The following is a 13,561-nucleotide window of genomic DNA, read 5'->3' on the forward strand; positions in this document are numbered from 1 at the left end:
TCGTGATCATGTGAATAGACATAATCGGACTCAAGACTGTGATCTTTTGATGCCATCCGGGCAGGTATCCGAAAAAGGATTATTAAATGAGAGTTGTAGATTCCCTAAAGGAAATAGAGATGATGCAGTGCTGGTCATCGTGCTGCGGGTTTGACACCGTGTGATGAAACTATAGTTGCGCATTTGGTATTATATAGAACTATAACTGCCATTTTCGTTTAACAAATAAACAGGATTGATATCCCAGTTTACACGATACGCAACTACACATGAAATCACGTACGTCATTTACACAGTGAAGTAAAGTAGATACTTTCTGATGGATAATAAATGTTGGAATGATACATTTCATTTCGTTACGTAAAACACATTCAAGTCGAAATACAAGCAATTTCTAATGAATGGTAAATACTGGTAATCCCTCGATATTATTAGACCACAACATGACATATCGATCTCGCCTTCCGTCACTTGCCACCTTATTTGTCATTTACTTTTCATCCAGTGCGCACTGTGCATTCCTCCTCTATATATGGACGAGGCCCAGCTCGGTGTCTAATTTCAGAGACTAATCTAATTCGTTTCGAAAATTTCTTATCTTTTTATTGTATCGCAATCTTGTGGTGTATTGATCAGATAAGAAAAGTAATAAAATAAACTGATATTCCACTTGAGTAGAGATACTGACTACTTTGATCATCTATGTATGTAGCACAGTTGGAATTCAGGGTGTTTGGGTGAAAAATGTCACATATTAAAACTATATCATACGCTCTTTTCAGGTAACAGATATATAAATTCCTGTGTATCATAACTGAAAAGTACAACAAACAGTCGAAATGGTAGTTCTAGTCGATGGAAAACCTTTGCCCGATCTAAAAGATAATAATGTGGTCTTCATGGACGCATTCTATAAGGTTGGTATGTTGGGGTTGGTATAGTATTTCTGTATTCAGTGAGTAGTCCTGATTATGAAGATAGGATGTGCTATGTTGATGGTATGGAAAAAATTTATGTTGTGTTTCAATGTTAGACTAATCGTGCTCTTCGCACGGACGCGGTTGTTCTCGGCGCACGTGAGAACGTATATCTTTAGCTAATGCGACCATCGTCGTGGATATAGGCCTACTTATTTTAGTTCGTTACACTAGTTTACACATGTTAATGGCATAGCTCTCGCGATTCCACGATACTGTTTACAGGTTCACATAGCACTACCTACGAGGGAATAAACCCGCTCCTAAAATATAATTTTCAATTGAAAATGCAGTGATCGCCTCAGAATCATGGCAAATTCTCGAGAATATTCCACTGTTGTCAATCAGCTAAACTTTGCTAAACGATGCAATATATATATCAGGAATTTGATTCGACGTTGGGAAAAGCTGCACGTGAATTCAGGAAGAAACCAGTCAAGCATGTTTCTAATAAAGATATTACGCTGTACGTCGACCAACATGAATATGCAGTATTGTGTCATGACTCCTCAGCTGTGGTAAATATATTCTTTCTGCTCAAATATTTCGCGTTTATACCAAGGTATCCCTATATATTGCTTCATTCCGATTTTTAATCACTTCTCGTGTCGCACACGTTCAGAACGCGCAGTGTCTTCTGATTCTGACCCAAGTTTTCTATCAACATTTAACACTATTATGCTTGCAAGTCGGATGAAATTAATGGGGTATTATGAAAGATCGGTTGAATAGAATTGCAAATAACATTTCATGAAGGACTGCATCACGACTATTCCCGTACTCACAGCTTATTCTCGATGGGGCGTTTTGACCCGATAAAATCGGATTTATCAGGGTGATCCCAAGGCGTTCATCCAAGGACAATGACAGCATTGCGGGTAGCTAAGAGGGAAAACGAAATAAAACAACGGGTTCGCTGTCTTAATCGATCTAATGTTTATTTTGGTTCATCATGTAGGCTAGTCCGTCATATCTGTTCTTTTTGTGGTACAGGAAGTAATATTTGTTCCAGTAACTGAAAGTACAACTCTAACTCTAACTCTAAAACATAAAATTGGCACTACAAAACTTATTGGTTATTGGTACACATGGATCACAATTCCATTGAATATTCTACAACGCAGGAATACTGTTTTTTATTTAACAGCACCCAGAAAGTCCATTTAAAGTAGATACCCACATATAATTGCTTAGGATAAAAATTCATGCAAACATGGCTCTCTTTTAAAATATATCTTTTATTGTTTTTTTAGAACACACGACCAAGTCCTATCTATGCAAAATAACATCTATAATTAAAATATCGAGTCCATTTGTGTGCGAGTACACAGCATAGAATGCTTGAAAGGCATACTATACATCTGTTCTATCTAGACATATTTGCAAAATCAGTTATATAATGTACCTATTCAAAATGTGTCAAAATGCTACTTTTTCTGAAACGGGCAGGTGCTTCAGAAATGCGTTGATTCTAGGAACTGGCCTCGCTATTCGGCGTGTTACATTTGTTTGAATTATTTTTAAGTGAATAGTGTATGATTATACTATTGATATTATGGAATCTTTTGACCAACTGAACTGAATGAGCTAATCTGCGAATATATAGTGTCCGCAGGCAGCAGAACATCGCACGTGCTGTGCTTTGAGGTGAACAATAGGTTACATCTCTATGCTATGCTAACTTGTCATACTCACTGCTCAGGGCTCACAGCCGAAGCTCAAGGGAGGGAAAGCGACACGTAGGTTTACGTATTAGGACGGTAAATAATTATCACACAATTATTACCTGCATTGATGAACAGACCCCGCTGCTTTTCCTACTATATTTTTATGTTTCCTCTATCTATATATTGATGACAAATCCCGGCGAGAAATTAGTGTAATACTATTGTAAGCTATATAGGACGAGTCCTATCTATATCACTTTGTTTCATTATACCTCCAAATTCTCGGATTTTAACAGATCTCGAAATTAGGATCAGATATGGCAACCACTTGTCACATTGTGACGCTGTACCATAAGGATACGAAGGTCGCCGCCGTCGCGCATTTCGATGGACCAGGTATCACTGTACACTGTTTACGGCATATAGAGGTTATTTATTGTCTAGTCAGGAAAGTATACGCTCATTGCAGTGTTGGGATCAAGTCACTACCTTCGAGTCATGAGTCATCTCGCGTCATTGCAGATTTTGACCCGAGTCAAGTCAAGTCAATCGATTTTCGAAGGTGACTCGAGTAAAGTCAAGTCACTCGTTTTTTGGAGGTGACTCGAGTCAAGTTGAGTAAAGTCAAGTCAAGTCAAGAGTCAAGTCACGATTCAAGTCAAAATGAATTTTCGAAGTATGAGTGATGATGCAAAGTCATTACATTTTGCTGAGCGGAAGACATATTAATTGGTCCTTTACATCGCTTAGGTTATCACGACGATGGTCTTTGTAGGACATGTGGCATATCTGAAACGGTGGAGCACTTTTTGCTTCAATGCACTCGCTATAACTTGTGGCGAAATTATTTATTGGACATAGCAGAACGGAAGCATGTACCCGTCGATATTGTAGCATTACTTGGCAACCCCTACACCATTTTACCAGTTATTGAATATGTCTTTCTAACCGAGAGACAGCTTCAATCTAGTAGATCAATCGAGTGAATAGACTAACAACATTTAGGTTTGGTGCAAAAGGTCATAGTCGCTAAGCACCATAATCTCCATATACAATACATACATCCATAAAGTTAAATATACATGCAAAAAGGGGTTGTATGGCACACGCACACGTAAACCTGCTAATAAAATACGTGAGTAACTGTATAGCTACATGCTACAGTCAGTTTTTCGGCCAAAATAGAGGATCCAATACGAAGCCTCCAGAAGTTGCAACAATTGATATTGTACAATAAACTACCCATCTACACATCCGCGAGAACAAAAATGCATGAACTATGTTCGTTCGATCTAAATTACACAAGAGGATTGTTAAACGTGAGCACTGCGCAGTGTAAGCATTGGATCGTCTATGAAACAAAGATTCGTTGCTATTAGAAGAATGTACTACTACTACTACTACGTTTCGTTTGTGGTCAATTAATTTGTGATGTACCAATGGAAGGATCAGTGAAAAGTGCAAGCAGTGAATGACTGGTTGCTCTCACAAGTGACACCGGCACATCACGAACAATCCGAACATACATAAGATAGGGTGATTTAATCGACACCGTTTACTTGATGACTTGAAATTGACTCGTAAACTTTGCTCCGAGTGACGAGTCAACCCCCATTTCTGAAGTACTGAGTCAAGTCAAGTCATATGAAAAAGTTGACTCGAATCATCCCAACACTGGCTCATTGTCCATGTCCACACACAGCGAAAATTGTGTTTACCATCCAGGCTTTAAACGTTCCGGCACTGCTTATAACATGTAACAGCGTGGTTCCGCGAGCGACCACTATATTGAGCCCGCACCACAATATATTATCGAGTGTGCTAACCTGATTAGTTGTCGGCGATGTTGGGACACATTTAGAACAAAGAGATAGCGTAGTGGTATAACCCACAGCTGCAAACACCAATGGGTTGCGGGCTCGAGCCCGACGGAGGTCGACTCTAGAATTCCTATACCTATAAGTGTTGGACGTTTATCTAGGCTCCTCCTCCCAATCTCAATCCGTGTAAGCGGTGTCTTATAAAAGTCTAGAAGTGGGCCGGGCTACAAGTCGGCAGCTACGGAGTAAAATGAAGAAGATTGACCTGGTGTAAATGACCATATAGAAGTCGGCAAACACCATCAATAGACAAACAACAATAGAACAAAGAGAGTAGGCCTAATGCAGGAATCAATCATTGGAAAACATATGACCCAATCTTTTAGCGATTTAAACTTGTTAGTGATCTCTTGCAAATACGTGTGTGAAATAGAAGAAACGCTACTGGCGATGCACTTCAGTGGACTAACCACATAAAGACTATGAACTTACAGCGCTCCATAACACAATAAATACTGTTCAAAGGCAGTAATTCGAAAATTTCAGCTGAATATTTCTAGTATAGCCTACCACCTGTAAAGTTAATTCGTACCGCAGGTTGAGTATCACTGCATCATTATCATCATTTCTGCTGGGACCAAGTGATTTATTGCGTTACCGCTTTTTAATGGGTTCAGTTCTAACATTCAGTAATTGCAGCAAAAGCGTCTGCGACTGACCCGGTCACAAAGCAAGGAATGACCGATATGGTGCACGATATGCTGAAAGAAATCAAACTGCGCATCAGAATGGGGGATGGTGAACCTGGTAACGAATAGAAATATGTTATGCCACAAAATGTTTTACCATTTACCCGCTTTTTCTACTTGACATCAACAAACTGCTATTTCAAACTTCGATAGGGAGATCTTCAACTCTAAACCTGACTTCGCTTCATCTCCCATCAACCACAAATAACGTTCTGCTTGAATTAAATATCCTGTACATGTTGGAGCGTCCATAGCGTTCAATGGCCATACTATCAGGACGAATTACATGAAAACACATTGCTGCATAAAATATGCCGGATCGCAACTGTGGAACAGTATTTCGATGGCTATCGGATGGTGTCGAACTTGTCGTCCTTCTGCTACATGAATATTAAACAGCTCTCTACATTACCACGATCTGACATATCGCCCACGGACACATGCCACATTCACCTTCGTCACTATAGTCCTTTATTTCATCCTTCATTGCTGCTTCGTAACCTTTTCATCTCTCCTCAATCTTGACCTTCAGCTTTCACATGTTTCTTGGATCCCCTATACGGGATCGAAACAGCACTTTTTCAAGCCACCGCCGAACGCTAATCCTGGGCGTCGCAGGGTTGTCAACACAACTTCTGAGGATTCCTAGGACACGGGACATTTCAGCGACTAAGGATATTTATATCGAATGTTTATCCAACGTGTTGTGTTTTAGGCTCCAAAGGTCTCTTGTCACCGATCTATTTGGCAATGCAATTTACTTGGTCACAGGTGAACCGCAACATCATAGTTCTTGGTATGTTCTGGGGCAGAAGTTACGACGGTGCCGAAATGGCGGAGTGTTATTGTTCCGCACCAGCAGGTTTCACACCCCTGAGCTAAGGCGCCCCGACGGCCTCAAAAAAGGCTACATTCATTTCTATAACTTATATTATGTTTTATAATATATTAGCCTATACTATCATTTTGTAGTAGGGAATGGCATAACCAAATGAACGTAACAAAGCTCTTAAACGGATATATTCGAGTTGAAGAAATGCGGTCAAATAGTCTACTTTATCTTGATTTGCAAAGTAATTTAGGCCAATGATTTGCAAAATAACCTACCTTCATAAATAACGTTTAATTCCACTCTGCATCTCGTACCCCCAACCTTGGTGCTTCGTGCCTCCAAGGGGTCCATGGACCCCTGGTTAAGAACCCCTGCGGGTTTCTAACCCTGGTGTCATGGACAAAATTGAAAGAATTATCATCTTCAAGTCTACTCCGCTATAACAAAGGAAATAAATCACAATTCAATAAAATACTTGTATACCAAAAAGCTACTTCCTAATCTCTAGTCGACTTTATTTGTTCTACATAATGATGCAATTAATTGAATATTATCTCATTGCTGTTGCCTTACCCATCCCATCAACATGTGGTTTGGATGTGGGATTTCATTAATGTTAATTGAAAAATAAAGCAGATTTTGTATAACATGCGATTGTATTCACTGTATATCAGTTATTATTTTAACTGCCGGTTGAAACCATTTTTTTAAATTTAAATAACGTTTTTTAATTCTTTTAAATGTTGAATATGAATAGCTGGACTATTGATTTTCGAAAATCTCCGAAGGGAATCTTGATATAAGAAAGTTGGAAACTCCAGCCCTAGTCCAAAGTGGGAGTTTTATCAAAACATACTATTACAATTCCTTTCGACACACTTCTATCTTCTATTAATCTCTCCAAATTCAATAAAATGACTCTGACATTTTATAGCATTGAACTGAGCGTGAGTAGGCCATGATACTACTTTTATTTACATCTTAAAGCATTTTGCTGCGATAATATATATCAGCACACGAGAAACGAATTGAATTTATATTTGCTTGCACAGAATCCATTATAAAACTAGAACTCAACATCGTTTGCGGGTTTTGCGACAAACGGAATCTGTCGCATATGCTTTCGGATCATCTGCTGAAGGATTTCGAGACCTTTAAAAGCCCGGACGGTAAGAACACTATAGCGATCTTTTCGGAAATATAATATTGCTCTTTCGACGAAAGCTCGATAAACTGATAAAATTACACAAACTTTCGGCCGAGGAGAATTCTGCTATCATTGAACCAAATATTGGAAACCCGATGTGAACGATAGCATATATGAATTTTTGTTATCATCGTAAATTTAATCGACAGGTGCAAGATTCTAGATCAATTTTTGGTACCTTCCATCTTTACCCATGAAAATGCAACCTCGAGTCGAGTTGCATAGGCTATAGAAAAGCCTACCGCATGACAGATTTTTCACAAAAGCCGGAATTGCTATATGCAGGTTTTGAATGTATTTTATTCCGCGATGGATAACAGAATTTCGTAATATAGATCTGTATCGAGTTTCAAGGCTGTAACTCAATGATTACGGTAGCAATTTCGTTATCAAAGTCGAGTATTACAGTGTCAGGGTGCGCGCTGATCTGGCATTCAGCCTATACCGCATAGCAGATTTTTCGCAAAAGCCAGTATTGGTATGTACACAATTTGAATGTATTTTATACGGTGATGGATAAAAAAAAATCGTAATATATACCTTGATGAGGGAATCTAACACTGTACCAAGTTTCAAGGCTGTGACTCGATAATTACAGTAGAAAGTACGTTATCGAAGTTTAGTATCCAGGGTCTGCGTGCGCTGATTTGGCATTGAGCCTACCGCATAAAGGAATTTTCGCGAAATTTGATATTGGTATATGTGAATTTTCAAAGTGTTCCATACCGAGATGGATGACGAAATTCGGTATGGTATATCTTGGTTGTGTTATACAATTTCGCAGTAAGTTTCGGGATTGTCACTCAATGGTTAACATAGTAATTCCGTTATCAAAGTCGGCAATATATCGATGCGCGCTCATCTACCAGATACTCGACTTTGACAGATAAATTATTACGCTAATCCTTGAGTCGCAGCCTTGAAACTTGGTACAGTGCTAGATGACAGCATCAAAATATACCATACCAAATCCTGTCACCCAACTCGATATGGAACACAGTCAAAATCTACAAAGACCAATAGCGACTTTGCCTTTAATTACTGCTGCAGACGGATCGATAATAACAAAGTCATCAAAGGTATCTGGGCGTGACAGTCACGTGATTTTCCGAGTGTCCACACCACCTTTGAGTACACGCTGGTAATACCGCGTGGCGCTTGCGTCAACGCCTTTGCGTATGACCTCAACGTGATGCATGCTTCATTATTGACAAATATATTTTTCAATAAACATCTCACACTCAGCCTGTTCATTTCTATACAACAGTTCGTCTTCAACTTCTTCTTGAATAGTGGTCATGAATATGACAGGAAAAAAATTAACTTGCTGATAAATGACCCCTGATGAATGTCAACCAAAAATATTCGGGTTTATTTCAGAATGAATATATTATTATTAAATCGTAAATTGAAGTTGTGCTCTCCAAGAAATCATAACGACTTTGTGCGAAATAGCCATAGTATAACGGAACCTGGATATATTTTCATAAACTTCACCAATATCTAGTGTGGTTAGTCATGTTGCGTTTGTCGTGAAGATGTGTTGCGCCTCCAAAAGAAGCCTTTTTTCACTCATTACCCTCAAGCTCGACATATATTTATAGCGCCCCATATCTTGGATCCCAGAAAAAGGACACATAAACTGGAAATTTATACAGCTACCTCTTATCGTTGTTGAATTGACTAAAAAAAAACTAAAAAGGTCAACTTTTGCGGCGATTTCTGAAAATCCCGGCATTTGAGGATAATTTGTGGCGATATGACCTCTTTTAGTCAAGTTTCACAGCAGTTCCAGAATAACCCGTTTTTCACATGTAATTTGAGCCGGCATCCGGTTGGCGGTTAGTTAAATATATCTGAATGAACGTTCTAGCTTTTTCACCCGTTTGTACGTTTCCGCTCCATAATCACCCACTTTGTTATTTTCACTACCCCTGTTTCGCAAAATGGCCCATTGGGAATCAAAAATAGGCCCACGTTGGGAACCACTGGTTTAACTGCTAAAATTATGCGACAGATCTACCTATACTTACTACCTATACTTGATTACTTCTCAGACCTCATTTACTACTTCCACTAGCTTTTAAATTTCTTGAAATTCACGAATTTACTCACGCAAGTGGGTGGAAATCTACCATGGCATGATTCACCCTAACTTTGAAAATCACAAAATTAGGTAATCTTTGATGTTGCAAATTTATAAGTTATATGAACCCCTAAAAATGCTTCGTGGACCCCCGGCGTGGAGAATATGGCAGGGGAGACCGGGGACGATTGTAACACTTTTTGTATTTTCTAACATTACGTGTTTTTCTCATGTAAATTTCATTTCCAAAGATTTATATAAAGAAGTCAACAACTCTATAGTTGAAATAAAAACTAAAATGAAACTCAATCAACAATCAATCATGAAAATTTCGGGTCGCGAAAATAGCCGCTGAAATGTTACAATCACCCCGTACCCAGGGGCAATTGTACTGCCCATGCGGGGATATTACAACAGTGTTATTTATAACTAAAAACAAAGGAATTGAACAACGGAAACGGTAGCACGCACTGTAATATTGCATAAAACTGAAGGAGGAGACGTTTGAACGTTTCCAAGCTACGCCATATCACGTTTGGGCATCTGCATATACATCATTCGTGCCTACTCCATGAGCTCAAAGTGTACAAGACCAGAACATATTTACTAAAGTGTCCAAAATTTCGTCATTTCAAAATTATTCCGGGGTTTCGCGTCGTAGCTCAACGTAACTTCAGGTATGTTAAGAGACATAACTGTCGCATGCGCACTGAAAATATAAATGCGATTTCTCCACCCTATACTAGCCGTGAGGTCGATTGGTATATTTGCCCCTAGTTACATTTGTCCCCGGTCTTACGCACACCTACACCTTGTTATGTCTAATGTAGACCCTACAGACAAGCACTGGCGTAATTTACATATCGTTAATCTGACAGGGTTTCCTCCCGTCCAATTTGAATTGACGATGTTTTGCTCGTCAAAATGGAACAATAAAAAAGTGGAGCCTGATCAAGAGGAGCCGTTCAATTGCTGGATCGTTGGAGGCGTGGTGTGCGATGCAAAAACGGGCCAAATCATGCCGGCACAATTCGACGACGACGCAAGAACGCCAGTCATCGCCCGCAGAGGTGCCAGATGTATTTCCGAGGTGGAACTATATCCCAACATTTACAGGTTTCTGTAGCTCTATTCCATAATTGTCAAATGACGTAAATATGCGAAGCTATGATTATGTGGAATTGGTTTGGCTAACTATGTTAAGTAACAACACCACCTAGACGTGTTTTTAGAATACTCAAGCATAAGCGGAAGTGATGTCATCTATTATTGCTCAATGAAGGGTAGAAGTATCGAATTTAAAGACATGTGAATACGACTTGAAATAGTAGAAGAATATGTGAGGTCTGCAAACCAGTAAAGTAAGTAGATGTGAAAAGTAATTGCGAATTGTCGTAGACATGAGTTGGGCGATCGGCAATCGCCAACACTACAATTCAAAATTGCCAGAATTGAAATAGCTAGAATCCTCCACGAGATTGAATGGCACCACAAAAATATGCGCTATTTTCGAAACTGATTTCTGTTGAATTGCTAAAGTGATACGGGGGCTACTTTGCAAGATTCTTGTGAGAAATCATTTCAAAAAAGTTATATACAAGGGTGCACAATGCACATTGCACAAACGCTATTTGACAAAATCAAAACTGTAAAAAGCAACTGCGGGAATAGAAGTTGAAGCATAGTCTAAAATCATCACCACTTGATCAACGACAAGATAGCGTAATGGTGAAGCTTCCGAATTCTTGATCAGCAGGTTGTGGGTTCGATCTACGGCCGGGTCAGAACAACGTCGTGATTAGTAACACTGGTATCCATGACTTCCCTGCTTGGCGACCATATGTATTATTGGGATAGCATGGAGGGGGGGTGCAAGACATAGAAAGCCGTAAATCGCTCTATCTGCACCTTCGTTCTCCAGCGGCATATGCACATCATGTACTCGTGGTATGCATATGCACAGGTCGTGTGTATGTATATCAAGAGTCGGTGTATATGCCGCAAAAACATCAAATTCAAGAATGAACTACGTCCTTTCTTTCTTTCTTTCTTTCTTTCTTGACTAAGCAGCGCAAATACACAAACCTACATGAGCAGTTGGAAAACTGTAACTAATTCGTTTCTGACTACCTCCGAGTTCAACGGACCTACTCGTAATCAATTTGCTGATACTTTAACAGTCATCAAACACACAATTGCAAAGTTTTTATATTGGAAATAGACAAACCTTTACTATATATCGCTTTGGTTGAATTACAACCTTTTCTTGAACGAATTATGACCGTTTGCAGCGTCCAGGACAATTGCTTCATTTTACGTCCATACTCGTACGTTAGCAAGCCTACGGACATCCCACAACTGTTGTCACTTTCGTGTGCAGAGCTCAAAAAGTATCCTTGAATTTATATCGTCTGTGCACAGTATTTTCTGGAATTTTTGTATTTATCAGGAAGATCTCGACATCACCAAACGCCGAAGCGAGTGGATTCTGTCTTTACACACGAGCCTCGTTGCAATTTATACAAGACAATCCTGATCCTATGAAATCTGTGTTCTCTGTTGGACCCTTGAAGCTGCAGGCACAAATTATGGATGAGCTTCTCACATGGCAATAATATTTTTCACGGTGAGACATGCTGTTTACGATGATTGACACGATTCGATGATTTTCTATCACTTTCACAGGTCAGAAGAAAATCCGTTGCGTCATGTAATCGAAAATGCTTTCTGTAATTGCATAACCTATAAAGTAGAAAACATTATCGTGTGATAATCGTTTATCGTTTTGAAAACCGCCCCACTAAAAAAATCATTCGGAAACTTGTGGTTAGCATAACAACAAGGTTGCCGATCTCTGAGTTCCGCAATAAATAACAAGTAATTATTGCGACAATATATTATATGTACAATAAAAATTTAATGGAATAATTGTTTACATTTGTCGATCGACAGGCATCTGAAAATAACAGACATGTGGTTTATGACGCGAGTGCAACATTATCATTCGAGGATACTGCACTCGACAAAAAATATATGATCAATGTAGAATTTCCAGTATCGTGACCATCTCGTGATAGCGCTAACACAAAACGATTGAATGAACTGAAAAGCTTGACTAAATTTCATTACCATACCTACAACTGAGTTCGAGTCTGTATGCTCTGTATCATATTCCTGCGAAAATGTCTGAGAATATCAGACAAATCCAAGCATATTTTGAGTGGGTGTGGGCCAGTGGTTCCCAACCGGTAGAGAATTACCCGCTGGTGTGGAATTCAGGAATTTCTGGTTGGGGTCTGTGGGTTTCAACTTTACCATTATCAAGTCCTTACCAAATAAAGTGGAGAAAGCATGTTTGGCGGAGGAAGTTTAGTGGAGGAAGCATTTTTTCAGGGTGGAGTTTAGGTAGTGGGGAAATGAAGACTCGGAATACATCAGAGGTGGGGAATGAGAGGGGAAAGGTTGGGAATCACTGCTGTGGGCTAAGTGATGGCATGATCATCCGCAGTTATTGATGGCCAAGCATAGGGAAACATTGCGAATCATGTCTTACATTACCCGTCCAACGGAACCTAGGTTAAGAACAGCTGAGTTAGTTTGATACTAGCAAACTTGGTGATATATTGGATGTATGGGGCACTATGTATATTAGTCATCGCGGGTTGGGGGTTTGAGATATAGAAAAAGGCCTTCAATATTACAGCTCAGTACCATCCCATTGAGATCTCAAACGATATGATTTTGAAATTTTACAACGCATGGCGCATTACTAATCGCTTAGTATTGATTTTAAAGCCGGAGAAGCAGATAATCCGTTTAGTAGATATGGATTTTAATCTAATACAGGTGGCGAACTCTTGTTTTATTGGAATCTACTGAAAAGATTTTCCAGACTCGCGATCGACCAGTCAGAAAATAAGACAATGCTAATTTTTCAACATTTGTATGCCGCAAATTAGTTAATGTTTCCACTTGATTAAACTCAATTTGATAAAATCTCAATTCCCAATATACAAAATAAGAGCCCGGAAAGCAATGGTCCATTTATCGATGGTCGACTATGGGATGATATCATTGAGTCCCATTTCTTATCAGTTTTTCATAATCAGTCGTGCAATCCAATTTGGACATACGTACGTCGTCTCCCAAGTGACAGACAATCAGCATACAGTTTGTTTTGATAGGATTGTGCCCATAAAAGCAAATATGCAGACAAATATATA

The 13,561-nt window shown here is 39.2% G+C and overlaps 2 protein-coding genes across 3 annotated transcripts in view; one reads left to right on the forward strand and one right to left on the reverse strand.

Annotated features, from left to right (window-relative positions):
* The window catches only part of LOC145439887 (uncharacterized), a 131,922-nt gene that overhangs the window by 44,163 nt on the left and 74,198 nt on the right, over positions 1 to 13,561 (reverse strand). The gene's annotated exons all lie outside the window — the stretch shown is intronic.
* On the forward strand, positions 759 to 12,109 carry LOC145439549 (protein N-terminal asparagine amidohydrolase-like). Of its 2 annotated transcripts, XM_080317043.1 has the most exons (9): positions 759 to 917; positions 1,361 to 1,495; positions 2,941 to 3,040; positions 5,164 to 5,271; positions 7,098 to 7,214; positions 10,217 to 10,454; positions 11,630 to 11,728; positions 11,788 to 11,964; positions 12,024 to 12,109. In XM_080317043.1, exons 1-8 carry the CDS (start codon positions 840 to 842, stop codon positions 11,951 to 11,953), a joined length of 1,041 nt encoding a protein of 346 aa, XP_080173169.1. In that variant the 5' UTR covers positions 759 to 839; the 3' UTR covers positions 11,954 to 11,964; positions 12,024 to 12,109. The 2 variants fall into 2 exon arrangements, with proteins under 2 accessions (XP_080173169.1, XP_080173170.1); XM_080317044.1 differs by lacking the exon at positions 12,024 to 12,109 and having other exon boundaries at positions 11,788 to 11,970.

Source organism: Botryllus schlosseri, chromosome 5 (genome assembly GCF_051294905.1).
Source record: "Botryllus schlosseri isolate E-star chromosome 5, Bs_hap1, whole genome shotgun sequence".
Classification (NCBI taxonomy): domain Eukaryota; kingdom Metazoa; phylum Chordata; class Ascidiacea; order Stolidobranchia; family Styelidae; genus Botryllus; species Botryllus schlosseri.

Excerpts from the sequence above, each read along its gene's own strand:
- LOC145439549 (XM_080317043.1), top strand. The coding sequence starts at position 840 with ATGGTAGTTCTAGTCGATGGAAAACCTTTGCCCGATCTAAAAGATAAT. Across the intron at positions 5,272-7,097 it reads AATGGGGGATGGTGAACCTG|AATCCATTATAAAACTAGAA; the intron begins GTAACGAATAGA and ends TTGCTTGCACAG. Across the intron at positions 11,729-11,787 it reads TCGTGTGCAGAGCTCAAAAA|GAAGATCTCGACATCACCAA; the intron begins GTATCCTTGAAT and ends TGTATTTATCAG.